The sequence below is a fragment of the Acanthisitta chloris genome, unplaced genomic scaffold, assembly GCF_000695815.1.
Source record: "Acanthisitta chloris isolate BGI_N310 unplaced genomic scaffold, ASM69581v1 scaffold11089, whole genome shotgun sequence".
Classification (NCBI taxonomy): Eukaryota; Metazoa; Chordata; class Aves; order Passeriformes; family Acanthisittidae; genus Acanthisitta; species Acanthisitta chloris.
In genome coordinates this window covers 74,294-97,231 of record NW_008692171.1, presented here as the reverse complement: position 1 = coordinate 97,231, position 22,938 = coordinate 74,294, and the positions used below count along the sequence as shown (strand labels likewise).

General features: G+C 40.2%; 1 protein-coding gene across 1 annotated transcript in view; it reads right to left on the bottom strand.

The window, feature by feature from the left end:
* The window catches only part of LOC103809702 (glycosyltransferase-like protein LARGE1), a gene marked incomplete at its 3' end in the record, with an annotated part of 139,196 nt that overhangs the window by 56,408 nt on the left and 59,850 nt on the right, over nucleotides 1-22,938 (bottom strand). The window contains exons 3-4 of the mRNA XM_009082559.1: nucleotides 20,935-21,017; nucleotides 9,759-9,882 (exon numbers count right to left, since the gene is read on the bottom strand). Coding sequence (XP_009080807.1) covers nucleotides 9,759-9,882; nucleotides 20,935-21,017 — 207 coding nt within the window. The remainder of the gene's footprint in view (nucleotides 1-9,758; nucleotides 9,883-20,934; nucleotides 21,018-22,938) is intronic.

The following is a 22,938-nucleotide window of genomic DNA, read 5'->3' as shown; positions in this document are numbered from 1 at the left end:
ATAGACAGGTGAATACAGGTCCTAAATGGCTGATCAAAACAATACAGATGGAACTATTTTATCAAGGCTTTCATCTGTGTCAGCCAAAATCTGTGGGATCCATTCAGCTGTGAAAGGGGCCAAACCTGATGTAATGAAGGAGTATCGAAACACTGCTCAGGGGATCAAAACACTGCTCAGTTTTCATCTTTGTTGCTGAAAGGGTGAGACCTAGACACCATCAGCTTCAGCTCAGAGAATGAAACTTTTGCAGGATTATGTCAGTTTGATCGGAAAAGTGATTAACTCCACTAAGAGAAATGAAATTTCACAATTTAGAAATTCAGATGTTCTCATACCAGGTACTCAAGAAGAGGTACCATCAGTAGCATCTCATTAATAACCTTAATATATATCTCCCCTTTGATGCAAGTACTCAAACTCGAAATCAGTCTGAACACCCTTACCCTGAGCTGGTTTCAGAAGACCTATGAGAAGAGTGACTTCACGAGGTGCTTGTGCTACATCAGACACACAGCATGGCTTGTCATTTCTAGTGCTGTGAAAAAGTGTCACAGAGGTAAGAGGAACATTTTTCAGCACAAGAATGACTGTTTCAGCCCTAGTCCTTCAGAATACTTTGTGCCTACACCGCCTGCTGGACTGCTCCATGGGAAGGAGCTCACATCTGAACTGTTGTGCAACACTACCCCGAATTTCAGTTGTTTCTCAGAAACAAGTCAATGCCAAGTACTATACAAGTGATGAATTCTGACAATTCCAGCTCCATGGTGGTGAATCAAGGGTATTCTTGGAGTCTTTTCAGCCTGCTTTCATTTTTTGGCTTATCAATCACATGTGGAAATACATATACTTCAGTTCTTTGTAAACCTAAACCAAAGATCATCAAACATTTTGGTACGACGCTCACACCAATACTGATCCTGACTAGGAATGCCTTGAACAGTCACTCCTGTTCTTGTATCAGTAATCGAATGCCCTTTGACAGGGAGGTGCCCTTGTGAGCAAGTGAAAAGCTGCTAAGATCTAAGACCATCTTAAATCTAGTCCTTATATGTCTTCCCAGCTTTTTATCTGTTAGTGCCAAGAAAATAAATTGTGCAGGAGCACAGAATGACCATTAACTCTCCCCAGCAAATACAGGGGCTATCCAACCTATACCCCTCATGCACATCAAAGTGTTAAAACAATTTCTACACATCCGAGGTCAGGACAGCAAAATGCTTTCATTTCTCATGGATGGATGATAATGTTCTGAGAAAGCAGTTGCTGTACTGGGGATGGTTAGCACAAACAATAGTTGCAGTAGTTGTTTTGAGACACTGTGTCTATTTTGGTGTTTTTTTCTTTTTTTTTCCAGGGCTCAAGTTTTAATTTTTGCCAAATGGAATAATTTTTGAAAAATCTCATGTGCAGTTATTCATCTTTTTCTCATTCTCTGCTAAAAATGCCTTCCCTGGAGGTGCAGCACATGTTGCTGCAATGAGCAATGTTTAAGAAGCTGAACGCCAAACAGAAATCCTTTGCTATTGAAATGTCACAGTCAGCTACTATGATACAAACGTGGGTGATGTAAGTGGAAGGGATTTGGCTCCTTATTCTTCACTTCCCATATGTTACAAAGAGCAACTACCCTGGCTTCCTGGTGGAGGTAGTACAGAGTAACAGTACTGCTTTTGCCTGGAACCAAGAAAAAGGTGGAGCCACAGAGAAACCCACAACAATTAGAGAGAAGTTATAAAATCAACAGAATTACAGAATCACAGTATAAGCCGAGTTGGAAGGGAACCATGAGGATCATCTAGGCCCTGTACAGGATATCCCTCATAATCACACCATGTGCACCCATAACAAAGAACTCTAACGTTTTTTCAAAACACCAGCAACAGTAGGAAAGTACAAGGGGTTTACAAAGCCAGGCATGAGGGTGTTTTTTGGAACAGCAATAGAAGAACTGCACAACATAACACAGTGGGCAGACTGGGACCCTTGAAAGATGCTCAGGAAATATTCACAGAATCATAGAATCAGCCAGGTTAGAAAAGGCCTCCAAGATCATCAAGTCCAACCCTACCGTGGTTACTAGACCATGGCACCAAGTGCCACATCCAGTCTCAGCTTGAAAACCTCCAGGGACGGTGAATCCACCACCTCCCAGGGCAGCCCATTCCAATGCCTGAGCACTCTCTCTGTAAAAAATCTCTTCCTAATATCCAACCTAAACCTCCCCTGGCAGAGCTTGAGTCTGTGCCCTCTTGTCCTCCTGCTGGTTGCCTGGGAGAAGGGACCAACCCCCACCTGACTCCAACCTCCTTTCAGGGAGTTGTAGAGGGTGAGAAGGTCTCCCCTGAGCCTCCTCTTCTCCAGGCTAAACAATTCCAACTCCCTCAGCCTCTCCTCATAGCACTTGTGCTTGAGTCCCTTCACCAGCCTCATTGCTCTTCTCTGGACCTGCTCCAGCACTTCAATATCCCTCCTGAACTGAGGGACCCAGCACTGAGCACAAGATTCAAGGTGTGGCCACACCAGTGCTGATTCCAGGGGAAGAATCACTTCCCTGGTCCTGCTGACCATGCTGTTCCTGATCCAGGTCAGGATGCCATTGGCCTTCTTGGCCATCTGAGCACACTGCTGGCTCATGCTCAGCTTCCTGTCTCTCCAAACTCCCAGGTCCCTTCACACTGGGCTTCATCCCAGTATACTATATGCTTATGGTGATAAAGTCTCAAATTAACTGATAGGCTTTGTAAATCCAGAGAGAAATTACATAAACATTTGCGAAAACCTATTCCGTATTTCGTATCTTGCCTCCCTCCAAATACAAATCCAGAGGTGAGGCTGCTCATGAAAGGTAGATGTCACTAAGCAGATGACAACTGCTGGAAGTCAGAAATGGCACTATGACTCCCATTATCATGACCCATTTCTGACCAGCCACACTGAGTGTCACAGCACTTAGGTCCTGACCACCCGTTTAGAACAGGCAGAAATTTGAGACCCAGTTTGATGTCAAAATTACTTTTCTTCATATTCTAGGCCTGAATAACAAGAGAAAACGCATCTAAATAATAGTTTGCAATGTTGCATGGCTGTTTTTTGTGCAGAAGAGGGACTGGGAGGGCAGAGGAAGTACTGCTCAGGCTACCCAGTCTGCACAGATAGATTCTGACCACTTCACAAAGATTCCACTGTGCTAGGGAGTCTGAATTGCTATCTGTTTCTTGGTGGATACTCATTTCCTCCCAAGCAGTCTGAAGGAAAATATCTTGGCTTACAAAACCTGGTCTGTTAATGTCCAGTCATGTGTACTGAAAACTATCAATAAAAGACCCTGTTCTTAATATGGTAGCATTGGGTCACAACCTCAAGCATGTTTTATCACCTGAAGCTTCACGTCTGTAGTATTCAACATGTCCATTAGCAAACACACAAAAATCTCAATTATGACATGGAAATGTAAGTCTAAAACTAAGCCATGCGAGTTATAAATGATTCGTACATCTGTACATCTGAAACTGTAAAATGAAGCTAAGATTATAGACTTTGGTTTTCAAAATCTTACATCTGCATATTTCAAAAAAAATCTAAAGTGAAAGGACAGGGAGAAACAGCCTATTATTACTCTGACAGGTGCAGTAGGCCAGTTTATGGAATAACAAGAGGCTGGTGAAATGCAGGAGCATTCCAAGCCCACCACAACACGTGACAGCATTTGACCAAAACCTCAGTGCTGTAGAAACACTTTAATTGAATACTTACCACCATGTAAATGAATGTAAACATAAACAGATGTTGTGTTTCCTCATTCTGTATTGCATTAATAGCAATTAGATGTTGCATATGAAGTGGAAAAGAAAGGAAGGAAAGTAATGTACTTCTGTTTTATAACTTCGTGTGTTTGCCTCTGAGGCATGCAGTGAACTACTTAACAGATAAACAGTCATGCACTGTCCTTGAACAATATATAATCTGCATGCAGTGCAATGCAAATGTAGTCTAATTTACAATCTGTGATAGTTAGGGCCAGTCACTATTACTGTGAGATGAATTGTTATGGATGACTGCAACATCCAGTGGAACTGCTTGACCATGAGGATGGTGAATGCAGGAGAATGGTGGCCAGTTTTGTTGTGCAAGGCTTGATCAGCACTGCCATCATCACCCTATGCAGCTGATGTAAAAAACACTAAACTAATAATCTATTCATCAAATACACTGTCACATCTTCCCAGATGCCAATCAGGTTCCTTCCTCCCATGCTCAGCAGGTGGTATTTGCCATTCTGTTAGAAGTATTTGCTTGACCTTGGTTCCTAAATTCATATATGGCAATGCACAAGACACACAGCCCTGACAACTCTATCATTCATTGGAAAAGCTTCTGCTAATAGCAAGAGATTTTACAGCATTTGATTTGCTTTTGGTGCAATTTACTGCAAAGACACTTACAAACAGCATACCTTAAACCAGCTAACATTACTGGGATATTGACTTAGGTTAACTCTTGCATGGACAATACAATGTGCCAGGCAGGACACTTGGTTGCTGTCTGGATGATAAAGGGAGTCTCCATGGTAAGGGTTCTTGCAGGATTATCTTAGTTGGATTGGGTGAGACCCTCTAAAACATGTTTCTACCCTATTTTTGTTATCCAGCTGACCTGTGGTTCTACATGACCACTGCATCCCACGCAAAATGCATCACTATAGATTGCTTTAAGCTATGTATAAAACATTTCCTAATTGTCTTAAGTACGTACAAAAGACTGTCCTACATGATCATTTCTACACATGTAGGAACTGTTTCTATTGATTGTCTTACCTTTGTACAATTGATTAACTTTGCAGTGGGAACTGTCTGTGAATATCTGGGACAACCAGATTCTCCACCCAGGATGTTAATCGACATGCTTAAGCATACAAATTGCTCTAGGCACAGCAGGGTCTGCCTGGGAAATCACAAGAACTCTCTGAAATTCCCACTGGGACAGCTCCTGTAACCATCTGTCAAATTCTTCTTCTGCAGATGGCCAGCAGTTCAATCAATCACCGAGTTTCCACTTGGTCTGCTGTCTCAAAGCTGCCCTTTATCTCATCTATGCAGACAACATGCCTGGGAGTTCCTGAAGCACTCTGGGAATTTAAGCATACAGAGGCACATCCCTGAGACCCAGCTACTCTATAATTATAATTAAAGAAGTAAACTTTTTTTCTGCTTAAATCTCAGAGCCCTTGCCTGTCCATCTGTCCAAATGGTGTCAACATCTGACCTAGGGAACTGCCTTCACAGTTCAGATGGAGATGGCTATGAAGTGATTCATCCCATGCTTAAGTAAATGCCTAAAGTTAAGTGGTACACATTATCCCAGCTTGGTTCTGCTCTCTGGATCAGACCACTGATTTGGACCGAGTGTGCACACTACAGCAACATTTCTGATATGAAATCATCTAATGCAGTCAGATTTGTGGACTATTGTTTCTGGGAACAGTAAAAGTTGGAATATTGTCCATACAGCCAAAAAGAATGGAACTTTTCACATTCCACTTTCAGGTCAAATGCTCATCTACTATAACAACTTATTCACCATGCCTTTAAGTTCGTAGACGAGTTGCAGCACATTCATGGGCTAAGCTATTTAAAGGAGATGGCTTTTCTGCTGTATCAGTGATGAAGAGACTATGTTTATTTGAGCCATCAAATAAACTCTGCTCAAAGCAGAGCAGGCAACTGCTCATTCTACCTTCTGCAACCCTCAGTGCAGGCAACTGCTCATTCTACCTTCTGCTTCCCTCAGCTCACCTGATGTTGTCATCAGTCTGTCAGACAACATCTGGGAAAACAAGCACACTTCATCTGTATTCCACCCATCACACATACATTACTGCTTTATCAGCTGTTCCTTCTGCTCTGGGCCAGTGCAGATCGCAATGGGTTTAATGCCTGTACCTCCTTGTGAATGAACTGACACGAGATTCCATGCTGAAAAATGAAGTGTAGAAGTCAAGTGCTCATGCTACACATCCTCAATAGTTTGTTCTGGAGTTTCTGCATGTAAGACTGAACTGAAAAAAAACATAATATCCTGCAGCCTGATATTGGCAAGACACAACTGTAGTAGGTCTTTTAGATCAGTGTCTCACAGACATATTTTTTCTTTTGTTTAATGTTCAAAGAAGACCATTTTCAGTTTCCAGTTGTTTTGTAGGATGCAGTGCTATGATAGATACATCCACTGCACTGAGACCAAAGCTGAATAACATGACAAAAGTGATCATATAAAAGTGAATTTACATTCCCAAGTAACTTTCTTGTTTGTAGTCACAGCCATATGTGACCACATAAATTTGGAAGAGTTATGTGTGAGCCATACTGAGTAGAACAAGAATGAAGTCTGCAGCTATGGAATAGTTCAATTACTAGCACCATTAGCAGCTGCTTACACTTTCAAGGATGCTTATTGGTGATTACTAACTGCATGCAGGAAGTTAAGTTAATGGGAAATCTGAACAGCTTCTAAGTTGAGGAAGAGCTTCTTCCTTGTGGTTATTGGCAAGGCAATAAGAAAACAGGTCAAGTTACGTTGGGGAACGTTACAAGCATCTCAGTAGAACTGGATTTTAAAATCATCACACTAAATGGTTTAAAGAAATATATCCAGTAAGTTCCCATCTCCACTGTCTGAGCCTTTTCCTGGAAATGCAGTTATCTTGGCTCAGCTCTACAGTCAAGTCTACTCCTTCTCTGCCTCATCCTCTATCATGTGCCTCAAGCAAAGATGCAACTTTCTCTGGCCATTCTGGCCAGTGCTCCACCACTCTTCCAAGCAGGCTGCTGTAAGTTTGGCAGCACCTGCTGCCAGGGAAAGAATGAACACAGGCTCTTTGTGGTGCAACATGAACATCAACATCTCTGTCACCTTGCAAAAGGAAAAAATTAGTCTTCTCTAAATTTTAAAAGCAACATGCTTAATTCACAGCAGCAAAGTAGATATGTTGCTTTTGTGGCCCTAGAAATTCTGAGATAATTGGTGGCATGTTGCCTTCCCTTTCTTGCAACAAAGCATTCAGTTTTCCTCTGAAACCTGAGAGAAAACAACAGCTACAGCTGAGCCCGATTTTCTACACCTTTCTTCAGGACACTGGTTTTTCTAAGCTAAACAGCACTTATTTTCAGAACTGCGGGGTATGTTAAGAAACATTGCCAAATATTTTAATCTCCAAATTCTGCCTTGTAAAAAATTAATAGGCTAGTGGAAACTGTTGCTTGAATTCTAAATAGCTGCTTGCAAACAAAAAAGCATCCATACTATTTATGAAGGATCTAATATTATGTGCTCCCTTCCAGTGTTTGAGCAGGAGCAGAAACAGAAGCAGGAGCAGAAGCAAGACTTTACCCAGGACTCAAGGGCTTAAGCTAACAGGCCAGCTCCTGCTGCATTGGAAGGAAGAGGCTAGAAGCTCATACATATCCAATGGGAAAAAAACAAACATGAAACGAAATGTTTTCTGTAGCAGCTAAAATGTATTCCAAAATACTTGAACATTGGTGAATGAAAGCTAAGCAGAAAATTCTCAGGCCATTGTTCAGCCTAAAACCTTTTAAATGACAGGAATTGGTATTGATTACAGGTTTAAAAAAGAACTATGGAAGGATCATCTAAACTGAAACAGTATAAACTGTAACACTGGACTATGGAAGGATCATCTAAACTGAAACATAGTATAAACTGTAACACTGGGTTCATAGATCACTTTAGAGAAAGACAGACTTTGTAGTAAATATTTCAGCATCAGCTCTATGTTTTGCTAACACCAGGCAGCATAATGTAGTTCCCGAGAGTACAGGTGAAATACATGAACCCAAACCAATCATTAAATCCCCTCTAGAGGCTATGTAGGAAACAAGTGAGATGAGCTCCTACAGCTGTCTGTAAACAGCTCCCCTGTCTTTGCTAAAACTTGCAGAAGGATCTGGATATGAGCCAGCATCATACCCAGCTTTTTCAGACACCGTTTATATTTACAACTCTTTGCTCTCTTTTGGCAGTGTCTGGCACATTCACCTATGCTGAGTACTATATACAGCATTTTTTGGCTACTGAAATCAGGGAATTTGCTTGGAATGCAGTATGATGAGCTCTGAACAAGAATAGCAAACCTGGAAAGATACCTGCACCCAGTAAGAAAGTGGTCCTCAACTTAAAGCCTATGGGTGATACACAAGACAGTCTAGTGTTGATTTAGGCCACCAGTCATATAAAAATTAAGGTTGAGTGAAGAGGGAGGGACAGAACAAGAAATTGCTTTCTAGTCTCGTATCTGCAGTGTTTTGCCTATAAATCAGTAAGCTGGGGATCACTCTCTTGGTTATTATTTACTTAACTAGATTGGACCATACCCAAATGACCAGAAGGGAAATACTAAGAGGTCTGTCTTCCCCAGCTGAGAGGCTAATTAAAAACCCTTCAATTTGCAGAAAAGCACATGTAACACAGACATGGACAAGATTTACAAGAACAAACCTCCTTCTTGCTATGAATCTATAAAGAACAGAAGGGAGATCTCTGGCTAATGAGGTTAATATCAGCTTAGAGCTTCATATAGAAGAACCAATAAAAATAAAGCTAGCTAGAAACCAAGTATTTTTCTTGAGGATCATTTTCTCACTTTTCCATCTCTTTCTAAAACTTTTTGTACTCAGGATTCTACAACATGGTGTGGTTTGAATTTACCCCTTACATAGTAGATCTCAGGATTCTACAACATGGTGTGGTTTGAATTTACCTCTTACTTAGTAGAGCAACTTGCTAAATTTAGTTCTTTCCTTGTTTCAGGGTGCTATTCAGAACAGTCTGATAAGTCATACAAATTACTGCCACCAACTCCAAATGCAAAAATCTGAATACATCACTCTGCCTTCACAGGTAAAACTCATGCAGCTCAAAATCAATTCTGTGCTACAACATGGTGTGGTTTGAATTTACCTCTTACTTAGTAGAGCAACTTGCTAAATTTAGTTCTTTCCTTGTTTCAGGGTGCTATTCAGAACAGTCTGATAAGTCATACAAATTACTGCCACCAACTCCAAATGCAAAAATCTGAATACATCACTCTGCCTTCACAGGTAAAACTCATGCAGCTCAAAATCAATTCTGTGCCTCTGTGTTTTAATTTGGACCTTGCAGCTATGTAAAGATAATTACTTTATGCTTTGAATAAGCAAATTTTTCACCCTTGGAACTCCCTTCATATTCATTCCTTTTGAAAGGGCATCCAGATGAGGAAAGCTATTTCAGACTGTAGTACTGATACCTTGTCAGAGTGTGTGTATGTATGGTGTTACACACCCATGCTTATGGAATGCAGGGAAATTGAATGTTTCCAATAACAGATTTGGGCTTATTGAACAAGATACTTAAGATTCCACCATTGCTACTAGGAAGAAGTATCCTTAGCAAAAAATAATGTGGTCAGATACAATTCAAATTGGACAACAGGAATCCTCTTGATAACAGGTAAAATTCCAAGCTGCTAAACAATATATTCCATTATCAGAGAAACTGCACTGATTTAAAACATTTAGTATCTTCAACTTAAGTGTAACTGGGGTTACAATTGTGTGAGTTAGAATTAGTTGTACTAGTGGAGACTGTTTTAGCCAGTAGATCCCCTTCAAATTACCAGTCAAGAGAGGTGAATGAAAAAGGGATGGCATGAAATCAGAAGTATTTGACTAACAGCTGTGTATGTCTTTCTTTACCTTAAGCTCATCTGCATCATAGAAGTCTATGCGCACAGCAGGGACCATCCATGTCTGGAACAGAGTTGCCAGGATCTGTTTGGCAATTGCATCTGCGATGAGGTGAAAGTGGAGTGGGTTTCGCCTGATATGAGAAGGGAGAAAAATGCATTAGTTCAAAGGTTTTTCCTAATTCCTGTTGTTAAAAGACAACATCAGAATGTACAAAGCTTTATCTGGGTCTAAGATCTCAAGCTTAAAATGTACAGTCCTGGCCAAACGATCCATGGCCAAAATGCTGCAACACTTACAATTTGAATACACATGACAATGCTAGAAATCCTCGATCAGTTCCTGGCTGGTTGTAAACAAATATAGATCCTTTGACTTCGGTGGAATGTGATTATAACAGTTAAGGATATTGACCCTTCTACTGGCTCCTTAAAAGAAGGCCAAGTCAATTCCCCTTTGGGGACTTGAGCTGTGAACGAGATTGCTTTCAGTTTCTATGTCAACCTGGTAGTTTATCTTTGTGGTAATAGCAGTTGTCTGTGGAGAAGTGGGGGTGGAAGGGAAGGTTAAAAATAATCATTTGAATGAGGTGAAATTCTGGGACCATTGAGTTTGCATAGATCTCTTCTACAAAACACTCTTGGGGAATGAAAATCTGTCCTACAAGAACAGAAAATGAGGTGTTTCAGGTGAGTGCCTTCTAGCTACCTACTGGCACGGTGAAGAGAATGGAGATTGTAAATCTCCCCTCATCCTTGCTCCTAAGAGGGAGTTATGGTTAAAGAAGGGCAGGAAGAAAGAAAACATTTCACTTCAAAGCACCAGATTTGGGTTCACCTCTGTAGTTGCAGGACTTGGAATAGTTGTAAAGCTTCAAAACAAGAGATGAGTGAAGCCAATATCAGCAAGAGTGGCAAGGTGTAACAAAGTGTATGGATTTTCCTATAGTAATTTGAACTTGGACATTCCAAATACCTTGATTAAATCCCTCAGCCGCCTTCTGTCTTTGAGGGAGAGTAAGCAACAAATATTTGATCTTAACTTCTGTGATAGGAGTAGGAAAACCTGCCAGAGGAAGCAAGTCATGAATTGCAGTCTTCTATGTTTAGCCCTAGCTTAGCATCTTTCCCTGTCAGGAGAGAAGGACAGAGTTTGCAAAAGCCACTAAGAAGACACATGGTCTATGTAGACTTCAGCATTGGCTCAACCATTCTTTGATCCCTAGGGTGGAATAGTAGAGTGTCATTTCTATGAAATTTATAAAGCTAAATGGGCGTACTTGTTAAGTGATACTTTTCATCAAAAAAGAGAAGCATTTGGTTTCAGATGTTGATTAAAGTGGAAGAAGACTGATGCTACTGCAATCTTCTGTGTACAAGAAGTGAGGACATCTATGTTAGTTCCATTACACTTTTGGCCTTAACCCAAAAGATGAAGGTTATTTTTTCTCCATTTTCTACATTAATGAGCAATATGTGCCTTCCTCTTTAATGTTTGTCTTCTTGCTTTGATGAGTAATGCTGCTTCCCACTGAACAAAGTCCACAAGAAAATGTAAAAATGCATGTAATGGTTCATAGTGTAACAGACCCATCAGCAGAAACAGGAGATTGCAGTGAGAAGCAATGTATGGCTGGATTCTGCAGTGTTAGAAATAATGCACCTAAGATCATAGAATCATAGAATCACCTGGGTTGGAAAACACCTCCAAGATCATCGAGTCCAACCCTACTGTGGTCACTAGACCATGGCACTAAGTGCCCATTCCAATGCCTGATCACTCACTCCATAAAAAAACTCTTCCTGGTATCTAACCTAAACCTCCCCTGGCAGAGTTTGAGTCTGTGCCCTCTTGTCCTGCTGCTGGTTGCCTGGGAGAAGAGACCAACCCCCACCTGACTACAACCTCTTCTCAGGGAGTTGTAGAGGGTGATAAGGTCTCCCCTGAGCCTCCTCTTCTCCAGGCTGAACACCCCTAGCTCCCTCAGCCTCTCCTCATGGCACTTGTGCTTGAGTCCCTTCACCAGTCTCACTGCTCTTCTCTGGACCTGCTCCAGCACCTCAGTATCCTTCCTGAACTGAGGGGAAACTGAGGGGGAAATCCAACCAACACCCAGGACTGCCAGTGAAGCTACTGTGTTGGCTTCAAGGACACTGTGGATCCCATTATGTGCTTACAGGAAAAACAGAAAAGGGCTGGATGGAAGCCTTATATATGAGATAATCATGATGGCAGAATAAACCCACAGCTGATCTGCATTTAACAATATCCAAAACACTAAGCCACAACATGCTTTCCAAAAAGAAAAAGGTTTTTCAGTCTCCAGCTTGCTCTGGAGGGAGGAGGGGAGAGGGAAAGGCGTAAGCTGCCAGCTGCTGAATGTCCCATTACCAAGCTAAAGGGATCACAGCAATTACATCTGCTTCACTAGCCCAGCAGGAGAGTAGAAGAGGACATCCTGGCTCATGCAGATTCCGCAGTAAGCAGGCACCTTGCCAGGAAAAAATCGGGAAATAGAAGTGATCAGGAAATACATCTCATTAGCAGACAAGGCCAAGAGAAACAAAGTATAACACCAGTGGCTTTGAGCACAGGCAGAGCAGTATCTCAAGACAAATAGATGTTTAATGTCAACATACACATTCCACAACTGCTTATCAGGGGCTGAGTCTGGATTCTGGTAGGACTGTTTCCCAGCTGATTTTCCTCAGTAATTTCTTTTACTTTTTTCCCCAGGGTTATTTATCTATATATTGCAAAGTAGAATAAGGAGACTAAAAAATCAGTCTAAAACAAGAACGTTACGTCTTCTTTCGAACCATCATTTAGTTAAATGGAATTGATACAAAATATATCAAGATGAAACACACAAGTTGAAAAGAAAAGATCTGACACAAAGACACTCAGATGTTCAGTAGCAGTTTATACTTATCTGAATGACCCAGAGTGTATGAAACTTAAATGTGTAAAAGTGGGTGACATTTTCTTCAGTTCATCTCCTACTGGGAAAAAGAAAAAAGGAGTAGTTGTACTCCCACATAGAAATCTCTTTCAAGTTGTTAGCCTCATGGTAAAGATTCAGCTGGAAGGAAAGTATGTGTCAGAGGCAAAGCAGGAGATTATCACTTACAAAAATATATCCCCAAAACAGTATAGTGACCTGATGACATCCACAACTAAATGTGCATCAGCCACAGAAAATTTCACTCCAGACTAGATTTTAGCTCTATAAAATGTGAGGTTTAGCATGGTGCTAGAAGCCAACAGAGCACAGACTCAAAGCTGGAAGACCTTCTGAAGGTTAACAGTACTAGCATACACACAGATGACATCTTTCACCTCTTCTGGTGTCTGCAATATGCAGAGCCTAAAAGATATGGCTTGCTTCAAAGTGATGATGAAACAAGTTTAGAAGCTTAAAGACCAACCAAGATCCATTGTAAAAAATACAGAAGGAATTCTGTAAGATGAGAAATCTTTCTTGAGAGATATGTGAAAGGGATGCCAACTCAGCAACACAATAGAATCACTGACTAAGAATCAGGGGTGACAGTCAGGATATTGTGAAGGATTCCACTGAAAGCTGTACTTCATTAGACTTGAATGTTTTGCTGTACCATTTGGTATCAGTGAAAGCTATCCTTTCCTTCAGACTGGTCTTCTTCCAGGACAGAGACATTTTGGGATATGAGATTTATAAAACTGAAATGAAACTGCACTGCTCCTATGAGGGATAGTCATGTGGAGAGCTATTCTTCACAGGCATCTAGAAGACACGGTTTTAAAATTTTGGGTAAGGCAGGGGGAGATACCAGAGTCTTCCAAGGTAGGCTTGAGAGTACCTCACTTGGGAAACAAGGAGGGGTGGCATGGCCTTTGAAGAAATTCAACGAGCAGCTGAAGACACAGGAGTGTCCTAGTGGAAATTGAGTAGCATGAAACTGCAAAAATATGATGTTGTGGTAAAAGGAAAACCCAACTCCTTTTTGCTGTGAAGGCAGATCAAGTTATTAAAAGTGGTTTCCTGCAATCTCGGGGAAAAACTATGGTTAATGAGATTGCCCAATAGGTTCTTTCCAATTCCCTAAGCCTAATGAGTTCAGTGCAACCCACTTGTTAGGTTGAAGGGAACCTGGAATCAAGTCTTGGAGAAAGTGACAACCAGCATAAGCCTATTCTTCTCTCACTCCACATGGAAGGTGGTGTCCCTTTGACTGCAACTTCTCCAATGAACTCAAAGCACAGCTGTGCATTTTGTACATTTTCAACATGCATATTATCCCATATAATTCACTTTCCACTGGGCACATCAAGACAGCTAAAAAACCACACATGATAGAGGCTCCTTGTATCTTGTACTGCTGGAAATTACTATACTGTAGTTTGTGACTGGGCCTCTCAGTTCAAGAGGAATATTGCAGTGCTGGAGCAGGTCCAGAGAAGAGCAATGAGACTGGTGAAGGGACTCAAGCACAAGTGCCATGAGGAGAGGCTGAGGGAGTTGGAATTGTTTAGCCTGGAGAAGAGGAGGCTCAGGGGAGACCTTATCACCCTCTACAACTCTCTGAAAGGAGGTTGTAGTCAGGTGGGGGTTGGTCTCTTCTCCCAGGCAACCAGCAGCAGGACAAGAGGGCACAGACTCAAGCTCTGCCAGGGGAGGTTTAGGTTAGATATTGGGAAGAGATTTTTTACAGAGAGAGTAATCAGGCATTGGAATGGGCTGCCCAGGGAGGTGGTGGATTCACCGTCCCTGGAGGGTTTCAAGATGAGACTGGATGTGGCACTTAGTGCCATGGTCTAGTAACTCTGGTATAGTTGGACTTGATGATCTTGGAGGGGTTTTCCAACCTGGTTGATTCTATAATTCTATGACATGCACCTATGGAATAATACAGGCCAATATATGACAATTGTGAGAAACGTATCTTACAACACTAACAGGTTCTGGAAAATTCACAGCATTCATGCAGATTACTGCTTTTGGAAATAAAGATTTCTAGTGTACTGGGTTTCTGCACAGGCAACCCTTGAACCCTAAGTGCCAGGTCTTCCAGACTCCTCACGACAGACGCAGGTACGGAAACAGCCAGAGAATTTCTCACAAGGTTCAAAAATACTTAACCTCATTTACCTCAAAGAATTTCAACATCTGAATTTTTACCAACTACAACTTTTCACAGTTTCTGCTACATGAAAAACACTAATACTATAGTAATATCTTAACTTGCAAGAATGGAATTTCAAAATATGGCTATTTCCCATCAAGTGGAAATTCAAGGTTTTAAGCACTCTAGAAAAACTGCAAATCTTCATATATTAAATTATTTCCACTTATCTTAAGATCAGAACAGTATCTGACAAAGTAAGCCATATGTGAAGAGCACACATTTATTTTCCTAAATTACTTTCCTCAAAAGTGAATGAAGAGAGATTCTGGCCAAGGTTTTCAAGCATGGATGCTTAAAATATAGGCTCTTAGACCTAAATATAGGAGCCTGAATGAATGCTCTCATTTTCAGAATTGCTGAGGTCCTAGAAAGTTAGTAAAATGAAAAGAAGTCAGTAATTTAAAAAGTCAGGTCATGAATTTAGGAGTCTATTTCAAGGTGCTCATTTCTCTATCATTTTTTTAATCATTGTGTCTTATTTTTGAGTTTCCAAACTTTGTATCCTTCATCAGAGTTATGATCTGCTTGCTCAAGCATTTGTGGCTTTTTCTTTTCCAATAGCTGCTTCCACAGAGTTAAATAAAAAAACTCTACAATTGAAAGAGGGAGTAGTGAACCAAAGCTCAGTCTTCCCTTCTGTACTATTCCATAGCTCAATTGTTAGTAATTCAAAAAGCAGCTGCTTGGCTGCACAGTTCTCTTTCTGCAACAGAGGAATTTTATTTTCTAAGAATACAAAAAGGTCAGTAGCCCAGGGGGTTTATTTCCAAAACCTATACTTTATTAAGGGAAGCACAACAAGGTAATACCTTTTATATCTGTAACAAATGGTTACAAGAACTTCAAACAGAAATTATAAAAGGCAGCTTGAGAAATTTTTTTTTCCTAGCGCCTGTATAACAATCCCTCTCTCATATGTGGAGAATTTTAATGTGAAAATCATTCCGATTTTTCATTTCCCATCACAAAAAGTATTGATTAAGATGCTCCCCCAACTATTGAAGAGAGCCTAAATACGCACTTGCTGAATAGTTCATGGATTTTCTTGCTTTGTGCTAACTTACAGAAGTTCTTTAAGAAGTAATAAGAGATTTCATGGGCAGATTTTTTTTAACATTGCTTTCTCCATGAAGCCTCTATTGTTAAAACAGCTGGAAAATACATAAAGAAGTGTACATTATTGATGCATCTACATGGTTCAGAGAAAGCACTTCATGCTTTGTGGTTTTTGTCAGAAGAACCTCCCACAAAATAGACTAACATGTTAGAAAAGTTGGAAACAGCGACAGAGGTTTTAAATTCTCAAATTAACTCCATTAAAGCAAAGTAGTCTCCATGGAATAGAGCCATTAGATTACATAAGCTTTAATTCTCAGCTAGTGTTGACTTGTGACTCTTACTTGGAAATTACATGTCATCCTTTTAATTTAATTTAGATTTTAATTTGGTTTGCCTCATTCTACTTGTTCTAAGTGAAAAAGTTCATTATTCATACCGTGATGTGGATCACAGTTTCACATCCTGATCTTAAAAATGCTTAGACATATGCTTAACTTTAAGGTTAGAAACAGCCTTCTTAAAGCAAAGAGGTCACTTCATATTAAAAAAGCATTTGTCTAGTTGACTGGTTTTGTTTACATTCCTTACATCCTCCAACCCCATTACTACACCACAACTGATGTAACATAGATGGAGTTTACTGCTAAAAACAAGCAAGTGCAGTGACTTCTCTGAAGAAGAGGAACTTAGTTTGTGGGGAAGTGAAAAAAATCAGAAAAAAAGCCCCAAGCCAATATTGGCTGGCATAAGAGAAATTAATTTTTCACAGATAGTCAGGTTGACCTAACTGCCAACGTGTTATACCTGTGTAATTTTGGTCTTTGCTCCTAAATGAAAAATAAGTGTTTAGCATGTCCTCAGAAAAGATAAGAGCCCATTAAAAACCATTCTAGCTCTTACTAAAGTTAAGACTTACCTGAGCAGAGACATAAATGACCTTTGCAGTATGAAACTATACGTTGTGGGCTGTTCCTGGGGTGCTCTAAGCTTTACAGTTTTCAGAAATGGAATAAAATATAGAAAATTACCAATGTAACTTGGACCAGTAGTTGAAAAAGATACAAGGAGAGTTGTCAGGCACAGGAAACTGCCTCAGCTCTGCAAAAGAAATTCAGGTGCTTTTCGGATACTATTTTGCCTTTCATTTTGCTCATTTGACCCAATATATTTAGTTTTTAATGTTGAGTGTTTTGGTTTTGGAAAACTAAAGTTAAGTTGTGCTTAGGACACAGTGATATGAGCTTGGCCTGTGTTAACCTGGCTAAGAGACAGCTTTTTTAGCTCTGCAATGGATCTATAAAATCTGTCATACTTGAGAACTAGATGCACAGGAGAGGAAAGCAGGAAAGTTGCAGACTAGGACTAAGTACTCATTCTACAAACCTCCCTCTGTGCAGCACTGCCAGTGCATATTTATCAGGCTGCAAACCCTGCACTATCCCAGCTCTGCTGAGTCTCCTCCTGAGAACAGACTGTCAGTTATGTCAAACTGGGTGTTAAAAGCTGCTGGGATTTTGTGGCTGCAGCATACGTTTTCTAGAGACAAAACTGGAATCAAACTCTGTTAGCACTGGGAATGAAACACATTTCTGAACTGTGGTGTTCTTTTGTGGAATCAACCACACTACCCTTTTCCTCTCCTCTTCCCACTCTCTGGAACCTGCAGACAGATAGAGCTTCTCAAATGGTCTGAACAAGTAGCGTGTCTAAGTCCCATGATATATACGGTATGACTAGAATCAGAAACTTGCTTTTTTAGACCTAGGGAGAGCTGAAATATCCAATATGCAGGATTTGCTGTACATTCATGCAGGAGAGAAGAGACAGCACACTCCATCTATAGAAACTCCTGTAGCTTTTATCCTTAATGACCCAGCACTCCTGCTGTTTTGTGTCTCTATCTAGCACTCCAGCTCCAAGTTGGGGGCATAGCAAATATGTTAATGCACTCTGGGATTAGACAGACACACCCTCCTTTTCTCAGAGCTTTTCTATTAGAGAAGTAGGGATTTCCTATAGCATTAGGGATTTTAGGGATCTCATTTTGTATCAAAATGTGCAGCTATGACATGATTTAATTACTAAACTAGATGGAATTGGTAATAAAAGCACATGATGTCCATGAATTCCTGACAGAGTCACTGAAATCAGAGTTCACAGAAACACCAAGTGAGGTGCAGGAGGACAGCTGAGGATAATAAGCCTGGTGGCTTTGAGGGGCCAGCTGCTTTATCAGTACATTGTTTTCAGGGGATGTTCAAGAAAAAAAAAAATCTCTTTGACAATATGTTTGGAGGCATGTTTGTTCTGTTCTTGCAAAACTACTTGAGATTGAATATGGTGATCCTACAAATGAAGAACCAATAGCCTAACTTTAGAGATTAGGATCTTAAATTTTTTAAGAAAACGTCTCCACAGGAAACACATAGTCCGTTCAAATGCCTGTTTTACTTGGCTTATTGGAAATGCCTTGTGCACATTTAGAGGTTAGAAGAGACTTCTCCATGCCTGTTTTCACTGATGACCCTCAAGTCAGATGGTGAACTTGCTGCTGATGTCATGAAGCATTCACTACCCCAAACAATCACTTCCAGATCTCCTAACTCACACCTTCTAATGCAGAATCATGACCTGTCACCATCCTTCATTCCTAGAATTAAATAGATCCTAGCAACTAAAAGAAGTCTTCTTTCCCATCATCATCACCATCATCATCATCTTTCCTGAAGGGCACACTAGTCTCCAAGATAACACTGCACATGGCAACCAATGCAAGGAGTCTTTGTTCTAAATCAATTTTCAGCTGAGTTTGTTGTTCCTTTGTTGTTTGTTCTCCAGTCTTCTTCACAACTGGCACTCCAAAGATAAAGACACAAGTAAGAAGTGATACTGAGGCATGGCCATGTAGTCATAGCATCAAATGATGCTTAAGAAGCCTGTGTTTTCTAGAAGATAAGGACAAAATGTCTGTAAGAAGCTCTGTCTCTTTTTTGAGAATATCTTCCCTTTCTAGAGAACAATTTCATGCCTAGTGAAAAAAGCTACTCGAGGCAGGAACAAACTTAGATTTGTCTTTAAGTATGTATTGAGCAAACAAGGGAGATAGGTTATCCTGAATGTAACTAACTGTACTAAATTTTCATTAGCTATACTGAACTTTATCTTGATCACCTTTGCTGAGCCAGACAAATAACCTTTAAGAGGAGCACACTATAAATACATTCTTGACAAGGGCAGAATCTACCAGACTTAGAAAGACCAATGTTAATTCCCTTTGCTTTGGTTTCATATTTTAAGCAATTATTATTTAATAATGATATGGTAGACTTGTTCATACATTTGCTAATTGCACAGATGAGTGGCTTATGTAAAATAGGGACATTTCCTTCAAGTAACACAAAAAAGAGGCTGTTTAAGCCTTTGAGCTGTGAGGTTCCTATGATTTACAGGACATTTGGAAACACAGATTAAAGTCTTCTCAAAATGGATGCAAGTACTAGGAGAAAAAAACAGGGAGAAGCTCACCACTAGGATAATTCATGTGACCATAAAAATGCAGTTTTCCAAGAAATCCCTTGGAAACAAGCAAAATAGACAAAACCTCCCCACATCCTTGCAATATAAAGCCAGTTTACACTGAATAATTTAAACCTCTAATCAGAAATAGAGTTTTAAAATTTAACAGAATTTTAAAAGTAAAAAAATTCTACACAGAGAATGATACAGATTTTTACTGTTGTTTTGCTTCTGTTATGTTTATTTTAGCATTGTTTTTGTGCTCCTAGCCCTCATCTAACATGAACATGCTAATTCTCAAAAGCCTCACAAAGGCTACGTGTTGATACTGAAAGTTGCTCTTACGTTTTGGAGATTAAACAGTATTTATTGAGTCTTTTTCCATATTGTACAAGGTGAGCATTTCTATTATTTTATGAAGCTTGCCAAAAATGGTGTACTGAAACCATTGTAAGGGAGTGATTGTTAAGAGTGTTCCAGCAGAAGACTGGAGGCAAACACAAAGGGATGGGAATGCTCAACTCATGTTAGCTATAAGAAGCCATTAGTACATGACATGAACAAGAGTCATCCACCCTGGCATCAAATCACCTTTCAAATAAAGCATCATATTGAAACTACCTCCTTAGTAAGCTCTTTATGCTCTAGGCATATTTTATTAGACTATTTGTCCTGTTTGAATCAAACAGTCTGATCACTTCCTTATTTTAATTCTCTTTGTTTAACATTGTAAGAAAACATCTCTGAGAGACATTTCTAAACTGGACAAGGGATATACACATATGCCTACACACAGTTTAAGTTATTTCTCTTTTTATAGAGCTGTTGTTTATTAAGGGAATTGGTTATTTTGTCTTCATTGTACATTTATGCCTCTCAAGTTTGGAATCTAACTGTGCTCCATGTGCTAAAACCAGGTTGTCAAACCTGAAGGGCTGCAAGTAGCTATTCCAAAGCCAGAATAAACAATCTGACTTTAATGAAGTAGCATATACTGACTATAATAACAGGTTTACTTCAAAAACAAATGTCAAATTGAAAGTTGGGATAGTCAAGTAACCAGTGTGAATTTATCATCTACACCTGTGCCATAAACTGATACCAGAAATAGGCCAAAGTAATACAATGCTGCTACTACTATTATCATCATTTTACAGCATTCAGGAGTGTGCAGATGCTTTACAGTACAGATAGACACTGTCCCTATTCCCACCATGCAACAGAGGTAGCAGGTGAATCTCTGATCACTCTAATTCCCTGTAGAAATCTTCACACAGGTGAATATATTTGTGGTGGTCTTAAATTTCATACTTTATTCCTTCCAAAGAAAAAGCAACCAGGGAAGGGAATCTGACTTTCTTTGGCAGTAAGAGTAAATGTGAAAAGAGCTTAATTAGCTGTAATCAGATATAAAATATACAAGAAAAGAAAGGTCCCTTTACCTGTGAAATAAGACAGACTTGACAAGTGTGACAACATCCCGACTGGCATTGTACCCTGCACAAACAATGGCAACGTGGATGGTCTGTAGGAGAAAAGGAACAAAAAGAACAACAATTACAGCCTGCTCCTGTGTTCTATCATTCATTAAGGAGAGTACATACATGACCACGCTGTTATTTAGTGCAGCAGTTGTTAAAGAGTGGGTGTTTTACAGCTGTTTGCAGCCCACTTGAGGCCCTTAGTTAAAAACATCTTCATTGAGTTATAAAACCATCATCATTTCAAAGTCATTACTATCCCTAAATTATATCAGATGTTTGAACAGAACTACAATTATTAGCTAAGAGCATATGTGTGCACATGTGTACACACACCCTCCCCAAGCAAGCAGCACACAAAGTTCTGAGTATGCAAACATGCAGACATTTGTAATCTTCTGAACTGGAGCTTCAAATGATGTCTGAGAATTAGAAGCAGATATGCTCTTAGAAATTTTGTATTATTTCTGTCTTATGGACAGCCACTAAGGAGAGGCTGAGCAAACTGATGAACATGACTGGGATAATTGGTTTGCCAGGGGCTGGATGCATCCCAGTGATATGATGGGTCACAAACTGTGAAGGCAAGCAGCCACCTCCCTGCCTGTGACTACCAGTATGGGCTCTACTGGGCAGTGTTAATGTGAAGTTAAATACAACCCCCACAAACACATTCTCCCCACCTCAGCACATTGGTAAATAATCACTTATTCTGTGTCTTCCTACCTCCCTTTTAACAAAAGGCAGAGGTTTCCTTATCTCTTCAAGAGGAAAGGGAAAATGGAAAAGGCACTGCTAGTCATTATTACTTAGGCAGTAAGTACTAATTTGAAAAATGCTGTTACGTTACTCTGCTCTGGCTTTAAAATTAGCCATTTCTCTTCCCTAGGGACAAAAGAAAATTAATCCTAGCAAGTTTTGACTCCAGGTTCTGTAATATTCTGTTTCTTCGTGGTCACAGAAATGAAGGAGGGTTCACCATGCTGGCAGCTCAAAGCTGCCATTGGGGACACAGCTGTGAAACTGCAGGGAAGGCTCATTTGGCTTCCATTTGAAGCTTGGTTAGCTGGTTTCTCACACACACAGCCCACTATGCTGAGAACAAATGAGGAATTCTGCCTCCTCACATAGTGATAGATTCCCAAAGCCTGGCTTGTAACAGAAACAGATTTACACAAGAAGTGGCATGTGTTGGGCTGCTGTCTAATGAGTCCACAGGCCCATCCATTAACATTGCTCGATACAGGGCACAATTTGAATCATACAACTGCCAAGTGGCTGTGCCATTGTGGAACATCCACATGAGCATCACAGCTGCCTCCAGCCTTAGTGTGCTTCACAAGCTGAGACAAGATCTGAGGTTTTTAAAAGAACTTGAATTAATAAGGCAACTGTCTATCCAGAGAGGTGTGAGAAAAAGAAGATATTGCAGTACATTTTGGCAACAGCTCCGTGAGGTATTAGCACTTGAAATTTATGTTAAAGTCAATGGGAGATGAGCATGCTCAGCACATTGCAGAAATTGATTGTGTTTCTCTCTTGTGATAAGAGGGGAGAACAGAGGCTGTTTATTAATGTCTTTTATTGCAGCCAGGGTTTGTACCAGTTACTGTGAGTGCACAGATTCCTGACACTGCACATACTGCCTCCTCTCTGACTGCCACCTGGTCCTTCTCAGGCTTTTGGAAGACCTAAGATCCTTCCCTTCAATGCCAACTAAAATCAAATTAACTGACAATGGTTTAATGTCTACTTTAAACATTTCATCTGAAGACACTGGACCAGACACAAACATTTAGGGGTTTTGACAGAATAGCACTGTCATATCACTGTCAGCATCATTTTATATTACCTCTACTTGCCAGAAAAGCTCTCCTCACAGCCTCTCTCTCCACCTTACAACTCCCCTCAAAATCAGAGTTTATTCTGTCAAGGACTTGCCCACATCTGTTCTCCTTTTACTAA